The 27586-nt window shown below is 49.4% G+C and overlaps 2 protein-coding genes across 2 annotated transcripts; both read right to left on the reverse strand.

The window, feature by feature from the left end:
• Nucleotides 1-1638: 1638 nt before the first annotated feature.
• LOC103085802 (zinc finger protein 132) lies at nt 1639-7138 on the reverse strand. The gene is made up of 2 exons (XM_007457483.1): nt 6985-7138; nt 1639-3649 (listed from the first exon to the last, which is right to left on the reverse strand). The coding sequence occupies exons 1-2, from the start codon at nt 7016-7018 to the stop codon at nt 1719-1721; spliced, it is 1965 nt and encodes a 654-aa protein (XP_007457545.1). The 5' UTR covers nt 7019-7138; the 3' UTR covers nt 1639-1718.
• Nucleotides 7139-22156: 15018 nt separating this feature from the next.
• Nucleotides 22157-27138, reverse strand: LOC103079599 (zinc finger protein OZF-like). Its single transcript, XM_082931100.1, is given in 4 exon segments — nt 22157-23802; nt 24439-24511; nt 24987-25118; nt 27109-27138. Coding segments are annotated over 4 exon segments (1881 nt in total).
• Nucleotides 27139-27586: the final 448 nt, after the last annotated feature.

The following is a 27586-nucleotide window of genomic DNA, read 5'->3' on the forward strand; positions in this document are numbered from 1 at the left end:
AAGAGTAGTACATCCCCCTTCCTGCACTCCCTGAGTGCTTACACACCTACCCCAGGCTGTGTAAACTGCTGCTGTGCTCTGGAGACTGAACTCACCCAGCAGGGACAAAACCCATAGGGGCCCTCCTGCATGAAACAGACATTCTAGTAGGTGATGTAGACTGAATGTTGTGTCCCCCCAAAATACATAGGTTAAAACCTAACCCTCAGTGTTTGGTATTTGGAGGTGGGGGCCTTTGGGAGATGATTAGGTCATGGGGGAGGAACCCTCATGAATGGGATTAGTGCCCTCAAAAGAGACCCTCTGAGAACTCCCTCTCTCCTTCCACTGTGTGAAGACACAGAAGACAGCTATTATCCAGGATCCTCACCAGACACCAAATCTGCTGGCACTGTGATCTTGGATTTTCCAGCCTCCAGAACTGTGAGAAATTTCTATTATTTATTAGCCACCCAGTTTATGGTATTTTTGTTCTGTCAGTTGGAATGGACTAAGACACGGGGAGACAGACATCCCTTAAGAAACCACACAACTGGCAACTGTGAGCAGGGTTGTGGAGGGGCCCCAAGTGTGTCGATGAGGCCCTTCCTGACATTCTGCATTTCTGTCTCCTGGGGGCTCAGGTGAGCTCTGCAATTGGCTTTTACTTTTTAGTGAAGGGAAGAAGTTATTATGGCTTGTATTCGTCATGGCTGCTTCTTTTGTTCTATCTTTTAAAAAATTGAGCATTTAATGATTCTTTTTTACACTCCATAGGGCTTATTCATATTTCACTAGTATACATGGAGACACACACACACACAAGTATTTCTCCCTTGGTACTGTTTTAGGTACATTCCATATGTTGTGATATCCTCTGTTTTCATTTTCATTCAAAATACTTTCTAATTTTTCTTTTGATTTCATCTTTGACCATGGATTATTTACAAGTGTGCTATTTAGTTTCCAAGTGAGGGTTTTCCATACATCATACTATTCTTGATTTCTTATTGAATTCTCTCATAGTCAGGGTCCATACTTTGTATTATTTCAATTCTTTTCCATTTATCAAGCCTTGTTTTGTGGCCCAGAAGATGCTCCATTTTGGTAAATGTTCTATGTGCCTGTGAAAAGAATGTGTATTCTGCCTTTATTGGACAGAATGTTCTATAAATGTCAATTAGGTCAAGTTGGTTGACAAGTTGGTTGTTCGTCTTCTCTGTCCTTACCGATTATCTGGGATGGATGTGGACATCTCCAACTATAATTGTGGATTTGTCTATTTCTCCTTGCAGTTCTATCAGTTTTTGCTTCATGTACCTTGAAGCACTGTTAGGTATATTAACATTTAGGACTGTCATGTGTCTTGATTAATCTCTCAACCGGCATGGGGTCAGTTCATTCCTTAACCCTCTCAGAGGCAATGGGAATGAAGCCATTCCAGTGAGCCTAGGACAATCCCAACACCCTCCAGGAAAGGGGAAGGGAGGCAAAGGGAGGTGTTCTCTCCATGTATATGTAGGTGACTGCTGCAAATATTTGGATCCAGGCAGCTAGAAAGAGGTTTATGTTCCAGAGGCGAGACAGTGCTGCCTGGGCTGCTCAAAAAGGGCAGAGTAGCTTCTGAAGGCTCTTCCACATTAGTGACACGTTAGGTAATTTCTTTGTGGGTATTCTGCTGCATGAAGTTGGATGTGGCTGAAGACTTTCTCATGAAGATCATTTCTACAAGGCTCCACTCAGGTATGAATCCTCTTATGCTGAGCAAGGTTACAGAGGCGGCCGAAGATTTTCCCACAGTGGCCACACTCATAAGTCCTTTCTCTGGTGTGAACTATCTGGTGTCGAACAAGCGTGGATCTTTCACTAAAGGCTTTCCCACATTGGCTGCATTCATAGGGCCTTTCTTGTGTGTGAACCCTCTGGTGACGAACCAGGTGAGAGTTATTGCTGAAGGCTCTCCCACATTCACTGCACTCATAAGGCCTTTCCCCGGTGTGAACTCTCCAGTGATAAATGAGGCTGGACTTGCGGCTAAAGAACTTCCCACATTCAGTGCACTCATAAGGCCTTTCTCCAGTGTGAACTTTCTGATGTTTAATAAGAATGGAGTTTTGGCTAAAGAATTTCCCACATTCACTACACTCATAAGGCCTTTCTCTTGTGTGAACTCTCCAGTGCTCAATGAGACTGGAACTGTGAGCAAAGGCTTTCCCACATTCGTTGCACTCGTAAGGCCTTTCTCCAGTGTGAATTCTCCAGTGCTGAATCAGGCTGGAGTTGCGACTGAAGGCTTTTCTACATTCACTGCACTCATAAGGCCTTTGACCAGTATGTACTTTCTGGTGCTGAATGAGGGTGGAGCTATTGCTGAAGGCTTTCCCACATTCACTGCATCCAAAAGGCCGTTCTCCGGTGTGGACTTTCTGATGTCGAAGGAGGTGAGAGCTTTGGTTGAAGTCTCTTCCACATTCAGTGCATTCAAAAGGCCGTTCTCCAGTGTGGACCTTCTGATGCTGAGCAAGGTTGGAGTTATTATTAAAAGCTCTCCCACACTCACTGCACTCATAAGGCCTTTCTCCAGTGTGAACCCTCCAGTGCTGAATGAGAGCAGAGCTGCGGCTGAAGGCTTTGCTACACTGATTACACTCATAAGGTCTTACTTGGGTGTGGACTTTCTGGTGCCTAAGGAAATTGGAGCTTTGGCTGAAGGCTCTTCCACATTTGCTGCACTCAAAAGGTCTTTCTCCAGTGTGAACTTTCTCATGCCGAGTGAGGTGTGACCTGTTATTGAAGGCTTTCCCACATTCACTGCATTCATAAGGCCTTTCTCCTGTGTGGATTCTCTGGTGATGAACAAGTGTGAGTTTGTGGCTGAAAGTTTTCCCACAGTCACTGCACTCATAGTATTTTACTCCAGTATGAAATTTCTGGTGCTTCCTCAGCTTAGACGGATGACTAAAGGCCTTGCCACACTCCTTACATACGTGAGATGTTTCTCCAGTGTGAAACTTTTGGTCATTAACAAGAACTAATTTCTCCTCTAAGGAATTTTCAACTCTTAGGCATCTAAATGGTATCTCTTCAGAGTGAGTTCTCAGGTGGTTGAGGAGGACAGAACTCTTCTGGAAGGCTTTTCCACAGTCACTGCACTTGAAGGGTTTCTGTGAGGTATGGACTTCTGGGAGCTGCCCAAGACTGGAAGGGTATGGTAAGGCCTCCCTGCACTTTGTGCTGCTGTGTGGCTTCCCACTGCCATCTGTGTTTGGGTGCTGGAGGAGGTCATGGCTGTCCGAGACATCCTTACCACCTAACCCACATGTAAAGGGCTTCTCTGATAGACAGACTATTGAGCTCTGCACAAACAAGTCCCTGTCCTTGTCCCATTTGAAGGGCTTTTCTCCACTGCACTCCTTCTGATGCTGGTGAAGGTTTGCACCAAACCAAAACTCTCTGCCACATGCTACACATGTGCAGGGAGTCTCCTCAGCGTGTGTTCCTTGATGTACATCCAGGTGCAAAATGTCTTTCAAGAATGGGTCACACATGTCACAACTGTCAGCCTTCTGGGTGGAAGGATGTGCACTGAAAATCCTGACCTGTGACACCACATCTACAGAAGCATCCTGCTCGGAACATACCTCCTCATCTTCCACTCCATGCCAACAACCTGAAAGCCAAGAAATTTCTGGTTAACTGAGTGTTCCACTTAGTGGAAAGGGTGACTTCATTAGAAATGTGTGACTGACACATACAGAAATGGGCCCAAGGGTTTGTTAATAGGCCAAGGGGGCCAGAGTAAGAGTGAAAGGCTTACTGTGCAGGACAGGGCCCAGCAAGCCACAGAGTAAAGAGGCCTCACCAGAGGCATGGACACAGAGGCAAAGAACTTGAAAAGACATTTCTCAAAGAAAGATAAATATACACAAGTGGCCAGTAAGTACGTGAAAAAATGCCCAACAGCATTAGTCATTAGAGAAATGCAAATTCAAACCACAATGAGATACCACCCCACCAGGATAGCTATAAGAAAAAAGATAGTAACAAGTTGTTTATGAGGAAGTAGAGAACTTGGAACACTCATACACTGCAGTGGGAATGTAAAATGGTGCTGCTAATTTGGGAAACAGTTTGTGAATTCCACTGCTATGTATCTACCCAAGAGCAATGAAACATATCTACACAAAAACTTGTACATGAACGTTCCTAACAGCCATAATTTTTGTAACAGTTGAAAAGTGGCAACAAGCCAAATGCCCATCAACTGATGAATGGATAAAAAAACTGGTATATCGACACAATGGAATATTATTCAGCCATAAAAATGAACAACATATTACTGATATGTGCTGCAACATGGATGAATCTCAAAAACATGCTAAGTGAGAGCCAGTCACAGAAAAATGTATATCGTATGATTCCATTTGTATAAAAGATCTAGAATAAGCAAATCTATATAGTCAGAAAGTAGATTAGTGGTTGCCTAAGACTCAGGAGGAAGGGATGAGGGGGGATGTAGAGTGACTGCTAAAGGCTACAAAGTTTTTCTTTAGGTAATGAAAATGTTATAGTGATATTTATCTATTACCTCTAATTTTTAAAAATCTTCTTTGAAGTATGTTGTGCTAATTTATGCTGTACAGCACAGTGATTCAATTACACATATATGTACAATTCTTTTTCATATTCTTTTGCATGATGGTTTATCACAGGATATTGAATACAGTTCCCTGTTCTATACAGTAGGACCTTGTTTATCCATCCAGTATGTACTAGGGTGCATCTGCTAATCCCAAACTCCCAATCCATCCCTCCTCCAACTCCCACCCTTGGCAACCACAAGTCTGTTTTCTGTATCTGTGAGTCTGTTTCTGCTTCATAGATATGCTCATGTGTCGTATTTTACATTCCACATATAAGATCTCACATGGTACTTGTCTTTCTCCTTATGACTTACTTCATTTAGTATGATAATCTCTGGTCCATCCACGTTGCTGCAAATGGCATTATTTCATTCTTTTCTAAGGCTGAGTAATATTCCATTGTATATATACACCACATCTTCTTTACCATCTGTTGAGGGCCATTTAGGTTGTCTCCATGCCTTGGCTATTGTAAATAGTGCTGCTGTGAACATTGGGGTGTATGTATCTTTTCGACTTTTCTCTGGATATGTGCTCAGGAATGGGATTGTTGAATCATATGACAACTCTATTTTTAGTGTTTTAAGGAACTTCCATACTGTTTTCCATAGTGGCTGCACCAATTTACATTCCCCCCAACAGCGTAGGAGGGTTCCCTTTTCTCTACACCCTCTCCAGCATCTGTTATTTGTAGACTTTTTAATGATGGCCATCCTGCCCAGTGTGAGGTGGTACCTCATTGTAGTTTTCATTTGCATGTCTCTAATAATTAGTAATGATGAGCATCTTTTAACATGCCTATTGCCCATCTGTATGTCTTCTTTGGAGAAATGTCTATTTAGGTCTTCTGCCCATTTTTATTATTTTTTTTCTTAATTTATTTATTTTATTTTTGGCTGTGCTGGGTCCTTGCCACTGCACATGGCCTTCTCTCTGGCCACAGCAAGGGGGGGCCACTCCTCGTTGTGGTATGCAGGCCTCTTGTTGCAGAGGCCTCTCCAGCTGTGAAGCAGGGGCCTCCAGGCATGCGGGCCCTAGCATCTGTGGCACACAGGCCCAGCAGGTGTCTGCCCGTTTTTTTCAATTGGATTTTTTGTTGTTGTTACTGAATTGTATGGGCTGTTTGTATACTTTGTAAATTAAACCCTTGTCAGTTGTATCATTTGCAAATATTTTCTCCCAGTCCATAGGCTGTCTTTTTGTTTTGTTTATGGTTTCGTTTGCTGTGCAGAAATTTGTAAGTTTGATTAGGTCCCATTTGTTTATTTTTGTTTTTATTTCTATTGCCTTGGGAGACTGACTTAAGAAAACTGGTATGATTTATGTCAGAGAACATACTGCCTATGTTCTTTTCTAGGAGTTTTATGGACTATGGTGATATTTATACAATGAAAACATATGAAAAACCACTAAACTGTACACATTAAAAAGGTGAACATTGGGGCTTCCCTGGTGGCGCAGTGGTTGGGAGTCCGCCTGCCAATGGGGGGGGACACGGGTTCGTGCCCCGGTCTGGGAGGGTCCCACATGCCGCAGAGCGGCTGGAGCCGTGAGCCATGGCCGCTGAGCCTGCGCGTCCAGAGCCTGTGCTCCACAACAGGAGAGGCCACAGCGGTGAGGGGCCCGCGTACCGCAAAAAAAAGAAAGAAAAAAAGTTGAATGTGGGATTTCTCTGGTGGTCCAGTGGTAACGAATCCACCTTCCAATGCAGGGGAGATGGGTTTGATCCCTGGTCAGGGAACTAAGATCCCACATGCTGCGGGGCAACCAAGCCTGTGTGCCACAACTACTGAGCCTGTGAGCCTTAACAAGACAGCCCGTGTCCCACAAACTACAGAGCACATGTGCTCTGGAGCCTGCGTGCCACAACGAGAGAGAAGCCTGTGTGCACTGCAACAAAGAACCTGCATGCTGCATCAAAGATCCCACTTGCCTCAACTAAAACCCGACACAGCTGAAAAAAAAGGTGAATGTTATGATACGTATCAGTAAAGCCATTAAAAAAAACATGTCTCTGGGAGAAGGGGCAGAACCTAGGCATGGCCCCACACTAGGTCACCCTGCCAGGAACTGGTCAAGCTCAGTGGGATCCCTTAGGCAGACCAGAATGCCTGATCCCCAACCTCTTCTCCCACAAGGCCTCTGTGGGACATAACAGCTATTAGGATTGCTCATCAAGCTGCTCAGGGAGAAACAGGGTGAGTGCATACAGCTCAGTCCCATTACTCACAGCACCTACAACAGGAAACCTGGGAAGGAAGCAGTCTCCATGGTCCAGCTTTGGGATGAACAGAGCTTTCTACGGGGAGAAGGCAGAAGGCAGATGCTGGCCACCAGGCTGGGCAGGGCATAAGGGCCTTACCAAGTGAGGTCATGAGCTCCAAGTTCTCCAGCATCACACTGTGGTACAGCTGCCTTTGGGCTGCATCAAGGAGCCCCCACTCCTCCTTGGAAAAGTGCACGGCCACATCCTCAAAGGTCACCAGACTCTGCAATGATGAGACAGCTAAGCCAGGGGGCCAATAGGTGGGGTGAATAACAAACAGATAGTCAAATGGGCACATCCAGGCCCTTGACCTGTGACTCAGAGTTCTGCCACATCTACCACTGGCATCTCCTCTTCTCATGACCCCCTCAGTCCATCCTCCCCTCACCTACCTGCAGCTCACCCCCCTCTTCAGGCCTTCACCTCAGAGAAGACAACAGGTGCTGGCACCACTGGTGTCCTTCTCTCCTCATAGTCCCACTGGCCACTGTATCCAGACCAAACCAAACAAGAGGAAAAAATGGAAGGTAGATAGATGGATGCTGTTTCAGCTCTAGGTTGGCACACAGCCCACTTCCCCCATTGGACAATTTCCCTTGTGTCCTCCAGGTCACACCTCCCAAGTGTAAGAAAATTTGGGCTCTCTTTTCTTCCTTAAGCCTCTAGTACCAGGGCTCATTCCCTTACCTGGTACACATAGGACCATACCTTCCTCATATCTCCACTGCCCACAGCCCGCAATACCATCGCCCCTCTCCCTGGCCACACCACAAGCATCTCCCTAGTGTACCCATATACCACTATGTACATAGCTTGCCGATAAAGGCAAGCAAAATCCAATACTAACTTTGGACTGCCCTTGATTGCCAAAACTTCCCACTGACAGAGACAGCCCTCACCCCTCTATTTAATGCCTCCCTTCTTTTTTTTTTTTAAATTTTATTTATTTATTTATTTATTTATTTATGTATGTATGTATGTATGTATGTCTGTGTTGGGTCTTCGTTTCTGTGCGAGGGCTTCCTCTAGTTGCGGTGAGTGGGGGCCACTCTTCATCGCAGTGCGCGGGTCTCTCTCACTGTCGCAGCCTCTCTTGTTGCGGAGCACAAGCTCGAGACGCACAGGCTCAGTAGTTGTGGCTCACGGGCTTAGTTGCTCCGCGGCATGTGGGATCTTCCCAGACCAGGGCTCGAACCCGTGTCCCCTGCATTGGCAGGCAGATTCTCAACCACTGCGCCACCAGGGAAGCCCCAATGCCTCCCTTCTTTGCTCTGCTGCTTCAACCTTGCCCCCCAGAACCATGAGTAAGATCTCAAACACCCTTATTCTCTTCTAGCTCTGACCTTGCGCATGCTGTCCCTTCACCAGTCATAGCTGTCCTTGCCCTTCCTAATACACGAATCCCAGACCCGCTGGCCCCCATTCTTGGCTTAGGAACTCTTAGCTTGGGCTGACCCTTTATGTTCCTGCTACTCCAATAGCCTGACAAAACCCCCTGGACCCAAGGAGCATGGCCACAAAAACCTGGTGAGCTGTAGAGAGGTAAAACAATCTAACCTCGGGCCCCTCTGTTATCCTACCTCAGTTACTTCCATGCTTCATTTTTCATCCCAAGTCTACACTTTACTCAGCGGCTTGGTCATCATCCTGAACCCAGCTCACAGCTGCACACAGTGTCTAAGCACAAGCCTCCACCCCTTAGATGTCTCCAGCCTGGACCCGGCAGAAAGCACACTTGGCACCTCAATTTGGCAGTCTCTGGGACATTGTTTCTTAATATTTATTTATTATTTATTTAGGCTGTGCTGGGTCTTAGTTGCAGCATGCGGGATCTTTAGTCGTGGCATTTGAACTCTTAGTTGTGGCATGCGGACTTCTTAGTTGCGGCATGAGGACTCTTAGTTGCGGCACACATGTGGGATCTAGTTTCCCGACCAGGGATCGAACCTGGGCCCCCTGCATTGGGAGCACAGAGTCTTACCCACTGGACTACCAGGGAAGTCCCTCTGGGCCATTTCAAATACAATAAGGCCAAAACCCAACTCTTTATCTTCCCTCTGAAATCTACTCCTCACACCAACTTCCACATCCAGAAAACCTATCAGGGTCAACCATGATACCTCATTGCCACACATCAGGAAATCTAGTCCGTCCTACTTAAAAAGCACATCCAGGAGCCAACCACTTCTACCTCACAGGCACCTCTCTGCTCCAGCCACAAAGAGCACACACCTGGACTACTGCAGTCACCTCCTCAGTGGTCTTCCTGCCTGCCACAGCACCCCACCTGCCAGTCTCTTCTCCACCCAGCATCCAGAGGGAGCTTGTTAAGATCTGAGTCAGAACACCTCCCTCCTCTGCTCTACACTTCCCGTGACTCGCATCACACTGCGAACAGAGGCCTAGCACCTCACTCTGCTATTCCAGGCCTGCTTCCAGTTCCCTTGCTCGTTATTTCCACCAGACGAAATAGAGACCTGTGGTTTCCCTGAACACTTCCACCTTATACTCACCTCCAAGCAACTGGCACATGCTGATCCCTGTGCTAGGGGCACCTTTCCAGACCTTATCCCACGTGATCCGCTCCATATAACCTCTGGCCTAGGTTCCGGATGCTAGGGGGAAGTGACTCTCAGGGCCCCAGACTCATGTGCAGGTGAAGAATTCGGGACACGACCATTCTCTAACGGGCTCCAGGCACAGGAAGGGGGGGATCCCAGCGGGTGAGGACCTGTGCACCCGCTACTCACCTGCGCCGGGTCCATCTGCGACACTGCAGACCCGGTCACAACCTGTGGGCTGGGCGGGGCCCTGCCAGACGGCGACCGGGACGAGCCCAGCAGGCTCATCAGAACCCCCACACGCACTGGGTGGAGTGACCGCAGGCTGACGGTCGCACTCAAGGCCTGTCTTCCCCAGTATGATATAGGAGCTGTCTCCCGGGAATGTGGGACGAAGGCGGGGCGCGGAGACTCTCTGCGTCCGTTCCACTTCCGGGAAAACCGAGGCTCAGGAAGGAAGGGCCGTCAGCCGAGGGTAAAAGTGACTGCCAAGGTGCGATGACGGTTCCAGCACGTCCCCCCCCCGGCCCCCTTCGCCGCACGTTCCAGCGACGGTTTGCGCACAGCCCAACCGCCGCCAAAACGAAGACTGCAATGGCCGCGCCGGAAGTCCCGCCCCACCCCCTGCGGCCCACGCGAAAACGCCCAAATCCTGACCCTTCACTGGTTCAAGACTCGCGGCCGACTATGACGCTTTTCCCGGAGCCAATCGCGGTGCCGCCTAGTCGTTGCCTAGGTGATCAGGAAGGACGCAAGTTGCGTCACGGCTCACGAGACGCGAACTACATTACCCAGAAACGCCCTCGCCGTGCGACCGCACACAGTGTTGACCAATGAGAGCCCAGGATAGGGACCAATGATAACCTAGGGGAGGGGCGTTTCCGGAATGGCCGCGCCGGCGGGGGCGGGACTTCCTGGGTCGGAGCATTGCATTTTTGTCCCGCCTTTATGTCGGCACTTCGTGGAGGGACGTAGTTGCTGGGCTGTGGACAGCATCCAGGAGGCTCCCCGGGCCCGCAGAAACGGGAGTAGGGTAGGTACGAGAGCCTGGGTGGTCCACCCGCTGTGCCTTGTACGCCCCATGACCGCAGCGAACATCCCGCCTCCCCGAGCTCGTGTGTCCTCCGCTGTCGGCGGACCGCCTGGCGCCGGGGTGCCCTGCGGATACCTCCGTCAAGGCCCGTCTGTGTCCGTGGCCGCCCCGGAGTCGTCGCCCTGTGCGTTGTGTCCGCTTTACGGAGAAGAAGACCCAGGCTCGAAAGCCAGCCATTCCGAGGTCTTGACCCATTATGTAGCTGGACTGCGGGCGTGATAGCGAGCCGATCGACTAGGCACAGATGAGGTAGAGTCTCCTGACCTCCACCTGGCTGGACTCCGAACCCCAGCGCCCCAAGTCCCTGACTCAGCCTCAGGCCTGGGTGTTCAGGACAGTGGAACGTTCACAGGTGGAGGGTCTCCCTTTCAGAATCCAGTGTGATAAAATGTGGAGCGTGCAGGCGGAGGAATGTGTATGTGCTAAGACTTGGAGGTGAGACTGACCTGAACATTGAGGAAAGTTTTCCAGTCTCCGTTGCGGGTAACCAAGAGCGTGAGGATAGGAGTCCTACCTCTGTTGACGGGCTGAGGATGCTGGGAGCCACAGAAATTTTTCAATAGAAGATGGATGGCTATGATCTGAGTTAGGATTTTGAAACTATCCCAGTGGATCCCGCGTAAACACACTGAGCAGCCTTGTGGGAGAGAGGTTGTGTTGGGGCTGAAAGCAGGCAGCTTCATGAGGTTGCTGCTGCAGGTATATGTTGGATGGCCTGCTCAGAATAGAAGCAGGAGAGGTGGGAGAGATACTCAGATTCTGGATGCGTCTTTCAAAGTGGAGTCGATGGGACCTCCAGTTACACGTGGAGAGTGAACGTAGTGGAGGGTAAAGGACCACCCTAAGTGTTCAGATAAAGAATGAGATGGAGATCGGAGGTTGGCAGGAGGAGTACGTTTGGGGGAAGATTAGCAGTTGGATTTTGTACGGGTAGAGACTGAGTTGTCTGGAGGCCTCTAGGTGGAGGTGACACATGTGCCCGTGAACAGATAGGGGATTTTGATTTGGCCTCCTGATGTCCAGACTGCAGTGCACTCGTGGCCTGGACCAGGCAAGATGCTGAGAATGGGATTTTGGAAGGAAACTCTTAGGTTGTTACAGATAGGCCTTGAGGTGAGTGTGGGGTTTCCAGATTAAGGACCAATAGCTGAGTAGGTGAGGTGGGTGCAGAAAAAGAGAAGCATTGTCCAAACACCAATGGACATGGGGAGAGTGCATACCCAGCAGGACGGCCCATGCTCTCAGATACGAAAGGGCGGGCAGGTGTTTCAGGGGACAGCGTTTGGGAGACATAAGGGGAAGTGTGTGGCTGGACAGAGACTGGCGTGTCAGGTCCAGTGCCCGTTGCTTAGAGCACATTCATGTGCCCCTTGCCTGCTGTTGCAGGACCCAGTCACCTTTGAGGACAAGGTCGTGTGCCTTTCTTTCGGAAGAAGTGGGTCTCCTTAGTGAGGCCCAGTGGGGCTTCTGCTGTGATATGGTGCTGTCTTCACCAGGTCAGGCTGCCAGTTTCCCCGTGAGAGGTGCTGCTGGCCTTAGTGCTGTCCAATGTTCTGCTACCGCTCCTCCCAGACTACTGTATAAATAACCCGCAACACCTTTTGCCTTGGGACCTTGACATCTGTGGTCCAAGGTCAAAAATATCACAACCCGAGTAGCCGATCACATCCAGCTTGGTTATTTTCTGGTCTGATGAACCAGTCAGGGTCTGTGACTTTTCGGTCCCTCTATCACACCTCCTCCAGTGGAAGTTTCCTGCCAGCTGCCCCTTGTCAGCGCCTTTACTGGCTTTATGGGCACTAACTAACATGGTCATTGATTCAGGGGCCACTGAGCTTTTCTAGTGAGGCCTTCCCGGGGTGTTCATTTTGTGAGGTTCATTTCTCCCAGATGCATAAGTAATCCTCATCCACCTTGGTCTGACATGGAGTGAATCACCCCTGACCTGGGGCTGGCTGACCTCTCACAAACGCCTTGATCTCTCTTAAGAATTACTGTCTTCACCCACCCCACTGCGGTCACCCAACTTGAACATCGAAAGGGGACCTAGCTGGTGGACAGGGTGGCTCGAATCAGTTCATGACCAGAGAGACCCATGGAAGACCAGTCCTGGTGAGTGCAAGACAGGTGTGGAAGGGCCTGTGGCAGTGGGCTGATCTCTTACCTGGTACCTGACCTGTGTCTTCTGTTGCCCTGGCATCAGTGTGAGTACCCATGCCTCTTTTCTATCTTTCTGACACCCCATCCTAATTTACCCTGACTTCCTGTCCCCTGGCTAAACCCTCTTGGTCCTTTGCCTCTCAGCCTCTCTCTTTCTCCCCTCTTATGGCCAGGTCCTCCATCATTGGCCTCCCCTTCACATATCCTTAAATAGTTCTTGAAAACCTGTTCTTCCATGAGCCTGATTTGTCCCTCTGAGGAAGGTGGGCACAGTGCCAGGGGTCCCAGGCCTGGACACCCCTCACTGCACAGCACCTGTCTGTCACCAGACACTGAGGCCCTGCCAGCTCCACATTCTGCAGAGTCCACAGAGAACTGACACTGAAAGAGACACCTGATCAATGCACAGCAAATGGAGAGGTGTTCAAGGAGAGGTGTTCCCTTTTCTACCACCAAAAAACCTTAAGAATGGGGAAAAAAATCCCAAGTGCATTTTGAAGGCCTTCACCTTTGTCTCCATCCTGAGAAAGCAGGAGTACGTTCACACCTTTGAATGTTACATGAGAAAGCCTCCAGCCAGACCTCTATTTCCATTGAGCACCAAAAATATTTGCCCCATAGAAAGCCCTTATGAGGGCAGGGAGTGTGGCCCAAAATTTGTTTTTGTTTTTGTTTTTCTTGCAGTACGCGGGCCTCTCACCCTTGTGGCCTCTCCTGCCGCGGAGCACAGGCTCCGGACGCGCAGGCTCAGCGGCCATGGCCCATGGGTCCAGCCGCTCCGCGGCATGTGGGATCCTCCTGGACCGGAGCACGAACCCGTGTCCCCTGCATCGGCAGGCGGACTCTCAACCACTGCGCCACCAGGGAAGCCCTGTGTCCCAAAATTTTGAGCAAAAATTTGCACTTCCCCTTGTACCAAATGATTCACACTGATAAAGGACTCACAAGTGTGGAGAACGGGCATCTCCATTCAGAGCTCCACTCTTAGCACCAGAAAATTCACACCAGGCAACAGTTGTGCAAATGCAGTAACTACGTGAAAACTTCCAGGAAAATATGAAACCTGTTTCATGCAGTCCCCATCGGAGGAAGGCATAATGAGTACAGCTAGTCTTGGAAAGCCTCCTCTCAGAGTTAATCCTGTTTTGCAGCAGCAAGTTACCACGTTGTGAGTGAGGTAAGTAGGAGGGCAAAAAGCTGCAGCTCCTGCCTGTTCCGCGTAGAACGCTTCACGCTGGAGAAGGATCCTGTGTGTACAGCTGACCTGGGAGAGGTGTCAGCCACACTTCCTCCTTCCCAATGCCAGAAACCTCACTCTGGGGAGGAGCCTTCTGAGGGTAGGGAATACAGTAAAGTCTTCAGCTCTCCACCCCCACCCCCCCCTTTTTTTTAACGTTTTCTTTAAAATAATCAGCCTCTTTTTTTAACCTTATCAATATAAGAGAATTAACACTCAAGAAAGAGCCTACATGAGTAGCCTTCAGGCAGAAGCTGGAATTGTATAGAAGGACCGCCACCAGAGGAGACACTCCAGGACTGCCCTGCGCATGGGGAAGCCTGAAGGGGCAGTGTTGTACTTTGTGACTTGTTGGGGGACTTTGGGAGAGTTGTCGCACCACTGGCTCTTAGGGAAGAAGCCCTTCTGTGTTTGATGGTCACCTCACAATTGCTCAGCATAAAGCAGCCCCTGTTCCCTGTTGACAGTGCCCTGGAGGGTGATGGCGGCCCTGCACCCATTGGCATGACATCATGCTGCTCTCCCATGACTGAGTAGGGCATGGACTTCACTCCTGTTCTGAGCAAGGGGCCTGATGGGATGGCTTCTGGGGGCCTTCTGGGTAAGGTTCCCATTATTCATGGACATTGTGAAGTCTGCATTTGATATCAGTGATGCCTTCATAGAGTTGCTTCAAGTACTCATAACATGATGGTTTTGTGCATTCCTGTCATTCAGCCCTGGTACTGTTTGACAGTGACTACATCACTAATTTACCTTTGATATTGGAGTCCTATTTAGTGGATGGAGTGAATTGAGAACATTGAATTGAGAGGTGCTCCCAAATTAGCCATTGGGCTGAAAAAAGACACAGCAGCAAGGCATGGAGCATCTGTGTCCAGCTGTGACTCAATTTGCATTTCTTCCCCATGTCCCTGTGAAATAAAAGGATGGAAGCCTCTGTTCTGAAGCTTCTGACCTGGAGTTCTCCTGGGGAAGACAGTGTTTGGTCTGGAAGAAGCAAGATGATGGTCTCTTCCAGGGACTACCTCCCTCCAACAATACACTCAGTATAAGTATATAATTTAACGATTTTTAATTAATGTAAAGAGTTCTGCAGCCATTATCTTACCCCATTCCCATTGCCCCAAAAAGCTCCTTATATCATGTATCAGTATTTTATTCCATTTTATTGCTGAATGATATTCTCTTGTGCAGATATACCAAATTGTGTCCATCACCAATTGATGGACTTTTGAATTTTTTTCAGTTCTTGGCAATTATAAATAATGCTTCTGGGAATATTTGCTTACAAATCTTTGTGTAGACATGTTTTCATTTCTGTTGGGTAAATGCCTAGGAGTGGAATTGCTGAGTCATATGATACTTTTATGTTTAACTCTTTAGAAACTCCAAAGCCATTTTCCAAAGTGACTGTGCCATTAACTGTACAGTACAATAGCATTAAATAAATTCACACAGTTGTGCAACTGTTACTCCTACACATCTTCAGAAATTTTTCATTATCCTAAACTGAAACTCTCTACCCATTAAGCAGTCATCTTACTGGTGTTTTAATCTACATTTTTTTGTGTGTGTGTGAGTAATGATGTTGGGCATCTTTTCATGTACTTATTAACCATCTCTTTATCTTTTGTGATGATAATTGAGTTGTCTTCTTATCATTGAATCGTAAAGTTCTTAATAGATTTTATATTCAGAATCCGTATATATATACACAAGCACTTTCAGTCTGTGGCTCATCTTTTAATTTTCTTTTTTTTTTAATTTTATTTTTATTTATTTATTTACTTGGTTGCACCAGGTCTTAGTTGCAGAAGGTGGGCTCCTTAGTGGCGGCTCACGAGCTCCTCAGTTACGGCACGTGGGCTCCTTAGTTGCGGCATGCAAACTCATAGTTGCGGCATGCATGTGGGATCTGGTTCCCCGACCAGGGATCGAACCTGAGCCCCCTGCATTGGGAGCATGGAGTTTTAACCACTGTGCCACCAGGGAAGTCCCTTAGTTTTCTTTTTTTTTTTTCCCCTTAGTTTTCTTAATGGTGTCTTTTGAAGAGCAAAATTTTACATGTGAAGTATAATTTATTAGTTTTTCCTTTTATGTATTGTCATAATGTCATACCTAAAAAATCCTTTGCCTAGCCAAAAGTCAAAAATTTTCTCTGTTTTCTTCTGTAAATTTTATAGTTTTAGCTCTTATATTTATGGTCTTTTTTGTGGTAACGTTTACATATGGTGTGAGATAAGGATCTAAATTCATCTTTTTTGCATGTGAATATCTAATTTTCCCAGAACCACTTGCTGAAAAGGCATCTTTCCACATTGTACCTTTGTTGGAAGTCAATTTAGGGCATTTTGGTACTCTCAAATCTATTCTGTTGATCTGTATGTTTGACCTTATGCCAGTACCACATTGTCTTGATTACCTTAGCTTTATAGAAACTTTTTTTTTTTTGGCCTTGCTTTGGCTTGTGAGATCTTAGTTCACTGACCAGGGATTGAATCTGTGCCCCCTGCAGTGGAAGTGGGGAGTCCTAACCACTGGACCACCAGGGAATTCCCAGCTTTATAGAAACTTTTGAAATTAGGTAAAGTAAATCCAACTTTGATCCTTGTCAAAATTCTTTTGGCTGTTGTAAGTCTTTTGCGTATCTATGAGTTTAGGATGAGCATGTTAGTTTCTACCAAAAATGTCAGCTGTGGTTTTGATAAGGATTGCATGGAATCTGTGCATCAATTTGGGAGTATTGTCATTTTAACACATTAAGTCTTTCGTTTTGTTTTGTTTTTTGGCTGCGTTGGGTCTTAGTTGCTCCATGTGGGCTTTTTTTCCTCTAGTTGCGGTGAGTGGGTGCTATTCGTTGTGGTGCACGGGCTTCTCACTGCAGTGGCTTCTCGTTGCGGATCATGGGCTTCAGTACTTGTGGTGTGTGGGCTGAGTAGTTGTGGCGCACGGGCTTACTTGCTCCACGGCATGTGAGATCTTCCTGGACCAGGGCTCAAACCCATGTTCCCTGCATTGGCAGGGAACCACTTAACCACTGTGCCACCAGCGAAGTCCCACACATTGAGTCTTCTAATCCATGAACATGGAATGTCTCTAAGCAGTTTCTCTTAGCACTGTTTTATAGTTTTCAGAGTACAAGTATTGCACTTCTTTTGTTAAATTTATTACCATTTTATCTTTTTTAAGATACTGTGAATGGAGTTGTTTCATGAATTTCATTTTCAGATTGTTGCTAATATATTTTGGGTTTTATCCTGCCCCTTGCTAAACTTATTTACTATAGAGGTTTTCTTTTTAAAATGGATTCCTTGGGGGCTTCCCTGGTGGCGCAGTGGTTGAGAGTCCGCCTGCCGATGCAGGGGACACGGGTTCGTGCCCTGGTCCGGGAGGATCCCACATGCCGCGGAGCGGCTGGGCCCGTGAGCCACGGCTGCTGATCTTGTGTGTCCGTAGCCTGTGCTCCGCAACGGGAGAGGCCCGCGTACTGCAAAAAAAAAAAAAAAGGATTCCTTGGGATTGTTTTACATACAGGACCACGTCCTCTGCACATAAAGACACTTTTACTTTTTCCTTTCCAGTGGGTATCCTACTTTGCATATCTGCTCTCCTGGGAAAGGCTGAAAGATTCTATGTTCCAAATCTTTTGATTTTGCTGCCAAGAGCTCACCCAGGGAAGGGAGAGGGGGCTCTGAAAACATACCAGTGGTCCAGGAGGCGAGGCTGCTTCTTTCTTGTTCTAGAGGATATTTCACATCACACCCCCGGCCACAATGACAGGAAGCTCTTCTCCTGGGCTGGAAGTCATGTCCTCCGGACACCAGACCCTGAAAGTCAGGGTCACCTTCTTGTATTCCTGTAAGAGCCAGGTGGGTATATTAAGTGGTAAAGGAACACTGGGTATGAGGAAATACAGAGTGGGGGAGACTGGCAGCCTGGAGTGACTCTGCCCTTTCTGTGGAGCAGTCATGAGTCTACTTTTTTTTTTTTTTTTTTTTTTCTTTTGAGGAAAACCTTCTCTGATTGAAACTGATGATTCTGTGGGACTTCTGGTAAAACAGGCTCAGCAGCCATGGCTCACGGGCCCAGCCACTCTGCGGCATGTGGGATCTTCCCAGACCGGGGCACGAACCCACGTTCCCCACATCGGCAGGCGGACTCCCAACCACTGTGCCACCAGGGAAGCCCATGAGTCTGCTTTGATGACTGAGTCCATGTGGGGTGAGGGTGTGCAGGCTTTCTGAGGGTCTGCAGACCACCTCTGCCAAAGCCATCAATTCAATATGGGGGAATCAGGACTTCCCGAGAAAGCCCGTGCACAGCAACAAAGACACAACACAGCCAATAAATAAATAAATAAAATAAGTAAATAATCTATTACATATAGGGGGAACTGAGACTTTGTGATATGTCCAGTGGCACACAGCTAATTATCACCTGTGAGGTGTAGCTCCAGATTTTGTGTCCTTTACCGGCTCAGTATCCCTAGAACACCTATGGGGGTGCCGTGAGCTTTAAATAAATACCACGTTTTACATGGAAGCCATGTGCTTATTTGCCATCCAGATATCTTCTTTAGTGAAGTGAGTGTTCAAGTCACTTTTGCCCATTTTTAAAAATTAGGCTGTGGGAGGTCCCTGGTGGTCTAGTGGTTAGGGTTTGGCGCTTTCACTGCCGTGGCCTGGGTTCGGTCGTGGTTGGGGGAACTGAGATCCCACAAGTCCTGTGGTGTGGCCAAAAAAAACAAAAGTTGTAAGAGTTCTTTATATAGTCGAGATTCAAGTCCTTTGTTAGTGTTTGTTTTACAGATAGTTTTCCCAGTGTGGCTTACATTTTCATTTTCTTGAGAGTGACTGTTGAAATACAAAAGTTTAAAATTTTGATGAAGTCCAATTGATTTGTATTTTTCTTGTTATGCTTTTTATGATATATTTTAGAAATTCAGCAAATCCAAGGTTATTATGCTTCCTTCTAGAACTTTTATGGTTTTAATTTTTATAGGTATGTCTATGATCAAGTTTGAGTTAACTTTTGCACATGACTTGAGGTATGGGTGGAAGTTCGTTGTTGTAATATATGGCTGTCCAATTGTTGATTTGGTTGGTTGGAAAAATTACCTTTTCTTATGTGAATTGCTTTGGTCAGTTTGGGTACGTGGAACCCAAAAGTCCACTTGGCATCTGGCTTCAGGCACTAAGTGGATCTGGGGCTCAACTAACACTGCCTTCCTCCGTGGCTCATTCACAGATCAACCTTCCTGTAGAGTCAAGATAGATGTCAGTAGCCCCAGTTCATAGATGCTCAGAGCCATAAGGGCTTTATTTTGGATATTCTGGCACATGCACATGATCATGTACCCACAGGTGCACGTGCGTGCACACACAAACACACACACACACACACACACACACACACACACACACACACACACACACCCCACACACACCCGCAGGCTGGCTGCCCTGCACAGAGCCCTGTTGGGGAGACCACAAGGCAGGTTCAGGTCAAGGACACTTCACCAAATCAAGGACTCTTCACTAAAAGTCTTCATTTTACAGGATCTACACATCGCAGACCATTTGGGGTACAAAGGATTCAGCTCTGATGACAGGTGTCTGCCCTACCTTGCTTGGAGGCCTGAGTTCCACATGTCTAAGCTGGACTTTAATTCTGATCCCAAGCCACTCTCCCATGTTGGTGGGAGGCAACTCATACACCCAGGAGAGTGGGCCTGAGCAGGCCAAGGGTCCCTGGATATCTTGATTCTAGGGATGAATTGGTACTCTGGGGAATCAAACACTCAGAACCAACACACCTTTGTTCAGTATGTTCTGGCATCACCAGGGAAATATTAAGGTTCCAGTAAGTTGGCTGGTGTGACAGAGCCCTGGTGGGGAGAGTAGGAGGTAGGTGAAGGGCTTCACCTATGCACTGGGGGCAGTGTTATGAGGCCTGTCTAACCACAGCTGACAACACGGGTTCAAGGACTTGAGCCATTGATGATGTGTCCACCCTTTGCTAGGAAGCCTGAGGCCCCAAGCTTCAACTGAATGTAACTCTGATCCCAAGCCTCCCAAGTTGGTGAAAGACAATCATTACGCCCAGAAGGGATGGTCTGAGTTCAGGGGATTCCCTGACACCTTGGGATGCTGGGGAGAGCTCAGGCACATCTGCCACGTGCTCGGCTGACCACAAGCCTGCCAGGAATGGCATCCCTCATATGGTCAGTTTCAGGGAACTGGCGGAGGATTGGGGGGGGGCGGTGCAGAGAGTCATCCTGAGTGGAGTAGCAGCAGTGCCACTGTCCCTGCTACATGCTGTGCAGTAAACACTGGGCCAACTTCGTGTCTGGGGACCCCCAGGGACCCTTGGGCTCCCTGAAGCCTGGTTTGCTCATTTTCTAAGAGTCACAAGTGTTGGTCCAGGAACACGTATGGAACCCATATACACAGTTTGCATTTATACCTGTAAACTTTGAAGTTGGGGGAAGTAGTTTTCAACCTCTATAAAATCAAAGGCTCCACATTAAAACATGGATCTCTCACTCCTCTTGGAAAACCAGAAAATGGGGCAACCATATGTTGATTCCACTGTCTCTGACCCCTATACCTGGGGACAGCTGTGCCTCAGTGGCAGCAGAAGACAGGAGATGATAAGGCCAATGGCCACCACACTCGCCTGGAATACTGACTGGGCCACTACAATCCTGGACTGCAGGACCTCCCTTCTCTCTCAGTCCCAGGGTTCCTGCCTTTGCAGTGTTAGCCTTGAAGTGAGCAGCTCTGGGAGGCTGTAGGAATCCAAACCACCTCAAGATTATTGTCTGGCAGTGAGCACCTCACCCCTGGTTACTCCCCTCAAGTGGCATTGCACTTGTTCTGGAGGACAAGGCAAGAGCATGCAGGACTCCCCTGTACAGCTGAGTCTCTCCTGTGGCCAAGGTCACTGTCAGCAAGTTTGGCAAACACTACAAATCAGGTTTTCTCAAGTGTGTTATGTTTTCCCCGAGAGCTACTGTTTGCTAATTTCTGTGGTATAAATTCCACCATGGCTATTTCAAGCTGCCCACTTGATGTTGAACACACTCAGCTCTTGTGAGTGGGTATGATGTGCGTGGCCCAGGCACAGCATCGGCCACATCTCCGTTTGTCACAGTCTTCCTGAGCTCAAACCCAGTGTGTCCACACCCACTTATGCTTCTACCTGGCCCCTGCAGATCTTAAATCCAGAGATACCTACCTACAGATTCTGGACATCAGGGGCCTTACTGGACCCATGGGCAGGTCCCAGGAGACATCCGCCCCTCAACACTTTTGAGGGATGTGGAACATTCCCAGGAATGCTGTGCAGGAATTGCTGGAGATTCCCACACCCCAAAGTACTTAAACCCCAAAGCTCTGGGCCCAACAAATAGTCCTGGCACCCAGGATATAAGATTAGGCCCAGAGACCTTCAGTCTGTCCCAGGAGGTCTTGGGCTGCAAGGCAAATTAGATTAAACTAGACTGCACACTATTCCTTGCCATCCTACTATCAAAGTCTGGGCCCCCACAAAAGCCCTTCCCTCTCTTGGCACCATTAGAGCCGAATTCTGTTCTCCATCTCTCCCCATACACAATGGACGGAGTCTCAGGATTAAAGATGGCTTCAGCAATAAGGTCTTTATTATCACACTCTGCAGGCAGGCAGTTCCAAGGCTGGGTGATATGGAAGCTGGACCAGTTCACTGCAGGCATCATCTGTAGACTCAACAATGCCCACGAAGAAGGAAACTTCCTCTGGACATCATCAGACTCCAGATCCTCCCGGAGAGAACTACGTCAGGGCAACACCTGAGCCACTGGGGACAGGAGAGAGGTGGAAAATGAGACCACCCCAATAGGCTCCCAAAGTTTATGGCTCCCTCCAGGGAATAAGAACACAAGCCTGTATTCCCTGAGTATGTTGAGATGACAGGCACATGGTGTGGGGATCTGCCAGCTGGTAGAGGTGAGAGGGCATCTGGCAGTGAAATAATCTGGCAAAGCACCTGGACAGGTTAGAAAGTGCTGCATAGCTCCTGCAAGCTTCCCACTTACCACTGGCACTACAGCCAATCTCCCAGTAGGGGTGTGGGATGAGCAAGTTTCAAATTTTGGCTGATGCCTTCCTCACAAAGGTTCCATTCATAGGAGTTTCTCAGGAGTCCTTTTATGGAACAAGGAGAAGGCCCCCACTAGTGTTTATCCACTCTTGCCACATTCCTAAGGCCTTTCTTTGGTGTGACCTTTCTGGGCTGAGGGAGGCTGGAGCTCTGGCTGAAGGTGATCCTATGTCCACTGCACTCAGACGGCTCTTTTCCAGTGTGACCCTTCTGGTGCTTAGAGAGGTTTGAGCTGTAGTGGAAAGCTTTTCCGCATTTGTTACACGCATAAGGCTTTTCTCCAGTGTGAACTCTCTGGTGCTGACTGAGAATGGAGCTTTCGCTGAAGGCCTTCCCTCACTGGCTGCACTTATAAGGCCGTTTTCCGGTGTGAACTTTCTGGTGCTTAACAAGGTTAGAGCTGTAGCTGAAGGCTTTCCCGCATTCAGTGCACTCATAAGGCCTTTCTCTGGTGTGAACTTTCTGGTGCTGAATGAGGGCAGAGCTTTGACTGAAGGCTTTCCCACATTCGGAGCACTTGTAAGGCTCTTCTCCAGTGTGAATTCGCTGGTGTGGAACGAGGTTGGAGGGGCAACTGAAGGCTTTCCCACATTGGTTGCACTTATAAGGTCTTTCTCCAGTATGACTCCTTTGATGCAGAATAAGTTTGGAGGTTTGCTGGAAGGCTTTTCCACATTCACTGCACTCAAAAGGCCTTTCTGTGTTGTGAACTTTCTGGTGCCGGACAAGATGGGAGGTGTTAACGAAGGCTTTTCCACATTCACTGCACTCATAAGGCCTTTCTCTGGTATGTATTTTCTGGTGCTCGACAAAGTTGGAGATACAGCTAAAGACTCGCCGACACTGTCTGCACTCATAAGGCCTCTCTGTGTTGTGAACTTTCTGGTGCCAAACAACGTGGAAGCTACGAGTGAAGGCTTTCCCACACTGGTCACACTCATAAGGCCTTTCTCCAGTGTGAACTCTCTGGTGCTGAGTGAGTGAGTGTTTGTGGGTGAAGACTTTCCCACATTCACTGCAACTGAGATGCGCTTTTCCAGTGTGAACTTTCTGATGCATCCTCAGGCTAAACAGGTGGCTGAACACCTTCCCACATTCCTTACACACATGGGATGTTTCTCCAGTGTGAGTTTTTCGGTGATGAGCCAGGGTTGAGCTCTCCTTGGGGGCATTTCCACCTGCTGGGTACCTGAAGGGTCTCTCTTTGGCATGCGTGATTAGGTGGTTGAGGAGTGCAAAAGCCTTCAGGAAGGCTTGTCCGCAGTCGCTGCACTTGAAGGGCTTCTGTGAGGCGTGGCCTCCCTGCTGTTGCTGACAAATGGAGCTGGGTGGGAAGGCCTCCTTACATTCGGTGCTTCTGTGTGATGTCCCCTCTCCATAGGTGGCCTGGGGCTGGAGGCCATGGCTGTCCAGGACAGCCTTAGCACACTCCCTGCATGTGAAGGGTTTCTCTTCACTGTGCTCCTTCTGGTGCTTGTGAGAGTTTGCACTGAGCCAGAAACCTCTCCCACATGCCTCACACGTGTACGGTTTCTGCCTGGGTTGTATTCCCTGGTGCTCCGCCAGGTGTAATATGTCTTTTAACACTGGGTCACGCACATCACAGGTGTTGGCCTTCTGGATGGATGGACCTGCCTTGGGGGTCCTGGACTGGAGCACTGCTACATAAACACTCTGCTCATAAGATGCCTCCTCAGCTCCTGCTCCACACCAATAATCTGAAAGCAGAGAAATGCCAGTGACATGTATGTAGGCTTTGTTGGGAGAGGGCAGCCTTTCACAGATGTGTGTCTGACACATTCAGGAATGAGTCTGTAGATCAAGTTGGGGTGAGGTAGAGCCACTGGTGCAGGACTGGGCCCAGGAAGGCCACAGAAAGCGAGGGCCCATCACCTGTAAGAACATGGGTGAGTTTCAGGCTGGGAGGAGAAGCAGAGATTCCAACTCATTCCTCAGCTTTCATCAGGAGAGGAGAGAGCTCTGCCAGGAAAAGAGGACACAGAGCCATGTGCATGAACTCAGGAAAACCCAGGGAACCTGCTGCTCTGAGTCTACATGAAGATACACACACATGTCATGACACATGGACTGCAGGCTAACCTGGGACAGCCCTGCAAAAGGAGGAAAGGTGGGGAATGGGGGAGAAATGGAGATCAGAGCAGTGAGGCTGTCTGTCACCAGGGCCTAGGTACAAAAGACAAATGGCAAGTAGGTGGTCTGTCCTCAATGAATAAGAAAGGTGGGGGTTGGGTGGGGCTACTGGCTCCAGCGACAAGCTCCAGTGGACACAGGGGAAGTACCCAGTATAATGTGAGCCCACCACAATGTCACCTCTTCCCCCAGCTCCCACTCACCAGAGCCAGGCCCCTTCCCAGCCTCTCTTGCTATGGCTGCAGACATGGGCACCCAGGGTCCTTTGCCCTGTTCCTGTGGTTGGGCAACCACACAGGACATGGAATATGCAAGTCCTGGCAGAAAGAGCGGATAAGGGGGTGGCCTAGCTCAGGGCAACCTATCCAGTGACAGACCAAAGGGAGCTCGTGTCATCTTTGCAACTGGGAAGAAAACCCAGTGTTACAAAATTAGCTCCTGAGGAGCAGCTCCCAGGAACAGCCCAGTGGTCTCCACAAGCAGTGACCACGTCAGTGTCTGCAGTCCACAGCACAGCCAGGCACAGAGGTGCCACCGATCCGGACCAATTTAGGCAGCCGGATTGAGACTCCGAAGCCTTAGCCCTTCCCCAGAAGGCTTCGGAATCAGGTGTTGGGGCTCCTCAGAGAAAGGAGCAGGCAAACACGAGGCAGGTGGTCCAGAGGAGGAAGCAGTGCCCATGCTCAGCTGCGGGAAGACAGAGCTGCTTCTGGGAGAAAAGGAAAGGCAGAGCCTAGGAGGCTGGGAGGGCCTTATCCAGTGAAGCCACAAGTGCCAAGTTCTCCAGCATCACATCACAGTACAGGTGCCTCTGAGCCTTGTCAAGGAGCCCCCACTCCTCCTGAGAGAAGTACACGGCAATGTCCTCAAAGGTCCCCCAGTGCTGCCATGATGAAGACAATTAAGTCAGCTAGACCAAAGGGTGGTAAAAAAATGAACAAAAAACAGTGCACAGATGAGCCCATACAGACCTAGATCTTTCACCCTGCATCACACCACCTCTGTGGTGGGCAGTCTCTGACCCCTAAACCATCCTCCCCAAACACTCCAGGTCACCCACTTCCCCCAGATGCAATGTCACGGGCGCGGCTGTCTCCTCATGTCCCGTTGGTCACTGTCCTTCAAAGAGCAGGCAGGTGGACAGATAGATGCCATCTAAACCCTTAGCCAGGCACGTAGGGCCCCACTTCCTCCTGCTAGGTAATTCCCCTGGGTCCCCAGATCCTGCCGCCCAGAAACACCAAACCAGAGGCCCCCTTTCTCCCACAGGGCCCCCAGTACCAGATTCCAGTCCACTGACTCATCTCCTCTGCATGCACACATCAGGCTTTGTATTGCACATCTCCAGACCCCACACCATTCCCTGGCCCACACAATGGGCATCTCCCAGCCATCCCACATGCCACTGTGCAAATGGTGTCCAGAGGGTGGCTATTTGGTGAGGTCAACCAGTACCCCTTCCTGACCCAGACTTCAAAGAATTCCAACTGCCAGGGGTGGCACCCAGAGTTTCCTTCACTGTTTCTGCAACTGGGCCTATTCCTACCTTTGTCTCTCAGCCACCAAGGCCAGACATGGATCTCTGGCCTCTGACTTTCTGCATGCTGTCACCTCCGCAGCCACTGTATTCTTCTCTCCTAATGTATACTCAAAGTCCAGGCCCACCACCTCCCACCCCAGGCCTGTGACACTCCCAGTTGCCTGCCTGCCACTGAGTTAACCTGTTATCCTAACTGAAACTCACAGGCCCCACAGAGGGGGCCAAGAAAGGCTGGTGAGCCAGAGAGGTGACTAGCCACCAGCCCTGGTCCTGCTGTCATCTACCTCCACCTACAATATGCCTCAGCCTCCACCCCAGCGACCGGGGGCCGCTTCTGGACCCTCCTCTCCCACACCTCTTCCTTTGTGGCTGCCCCTCCCTTCACCTGAATTTGTGACACCCACCACCCCTGTCCAGGTGCCCGAAGAGCCACCCAGTCCTCAGCTGCCCCCATGGGGCATCCATCACCATGCCCTAAAGACGCTCCCTCCTAAATCTGCACCTGAGTTCCACCTCACTTCACAGGCTGGCTACTGCCAACTGGATGTCTCCAAGTGGAATCCCTCAGCATAATTTAGACCTGCACTCAGAAGTCTCTGGGACATCTCGGTCTCCACATGGTCAAAATCCACCTCCTGATCTTCCCTGAAACCACTCCACCTACCAACTTCCCCATCTCAGCCGAAGCACTTCCACCTTCTAATCGCTGAGGCCAAAAACCCACAGGGACATCCCCACCTCCTTGTTCTCTCTCTCCTAAAATCAGGCTGGCTTAACTTAAAAGACAGATCCAAGCTCCAACCACTTCTCCCAACTCCAGTCACCGCTCTGGCCAAGCCACTGCTAATATTAAGGTAGCATCCTTGTGTGCCTCCTTTTCTCTTCTCTCACTCTCACTCTCCTGTCTGTTTTCCACTCTGCAGCCCGAGGAAGCCTGTGAACACCTGAGTCAGATCACCTCCCTCTTCTGCTCCAAACCTTCCGTGGCTCCCGCCACCCTCAGGTGACAGGCCAAGCTCTTGTCCACCAGGCAACAGGGAGACCTTCAGTTCCCTGAACACTCCCAACTGAGCTTCACCGCCAAGCACGTGCACATCCTGGTCCCTGTGCCTGAAACTGCTTTGCACGCCTTGTCCCGCTGGATTCCAAAATGAGAACGTTTCCACAAAAAACCTGGCCAGGACTCGGCACCTTGGGCTTTCAGTGATCCCAGGGTCCCAGTAGCGAAGATGGAGAGGCAGAGTCCGGGAGCAACCCCTCCCCTCTGTCGGGGGTCCCGGGCCACATGGGTAGGGGTCCGAGTGAGTGGGGGCTACGGGGACCCTCCACTCACCCGCAGCGGGTCCCTCAGCGCCACCGCCATCAGACCCAGGCGGGCTCTGCCGCTCCCTACACCCCCAGCCCCAGGCCGGGGGCCTCCCACCGCCCGTTGCATGCGGGACCTTTGTCCCCACGGTGTAAACGCCGCCTCCAGGGACCGTGGGGACGCAGGACACCACGTTACAGTGACACTGCGGCTCGTACGGAGCCTGGAGGCCGGTCCCATCCTCCTCACTGTCCACCTCGGCCGGGTACCGAGGAGGCGCCTGGAAAACGGCCACGACCTAACACTCGGGTCCCCAAGGGCAGTGGAAAACGACCTGTCAAGAGCAGAAGGAATGCCAACAATGGCGAGCCAGGAAGTCCCGCCCCCTCCGACCGAGCAGCAGGAAACAGCCCTTGTTCTGGGCTGTGATTGGTCCAGAACCCGCCGCCCCCGATGCCTTGTGGTCAATGTAGTTTCAGTCCTGCATTTCCAACCCCCACCCCCA

The sequence above is a fragment of the Lipotes vexillifer genome, unplaced genomic scaffold (genome assembly GCF_000442215.2).
Source record: "Lipotes vexillifer unplaced genomic scaffold, Lipotes_vexillifer_v1.1 scaffold995, whole genome shotgun sequence".
NCBI classification, from domain to species: Eukaryota; Metazoa; Chordata; class Mammalia; order Artiodactyla; family Lipotidae; genus Lipotes; species Lipotes vexillifer.

What these genes read in the sequence shown, in the direction of transcription:
- LOC103085802 (XM_007457483.1), bottom strand. Translation starts at nt 7,018, where the DNA reads ATGCTGGAGAACTTGGAGCTCATGACCTCACTTG. An exon ending in GGAGCTCATGACCTCACTTG is followed by an intron (nt 3,650 to 6,984) that starts GTAAGGCCCTTA and finishes CTTGGCTTTCAG; the next exon opens with GTTGTTGGCATGGAGTGGAA.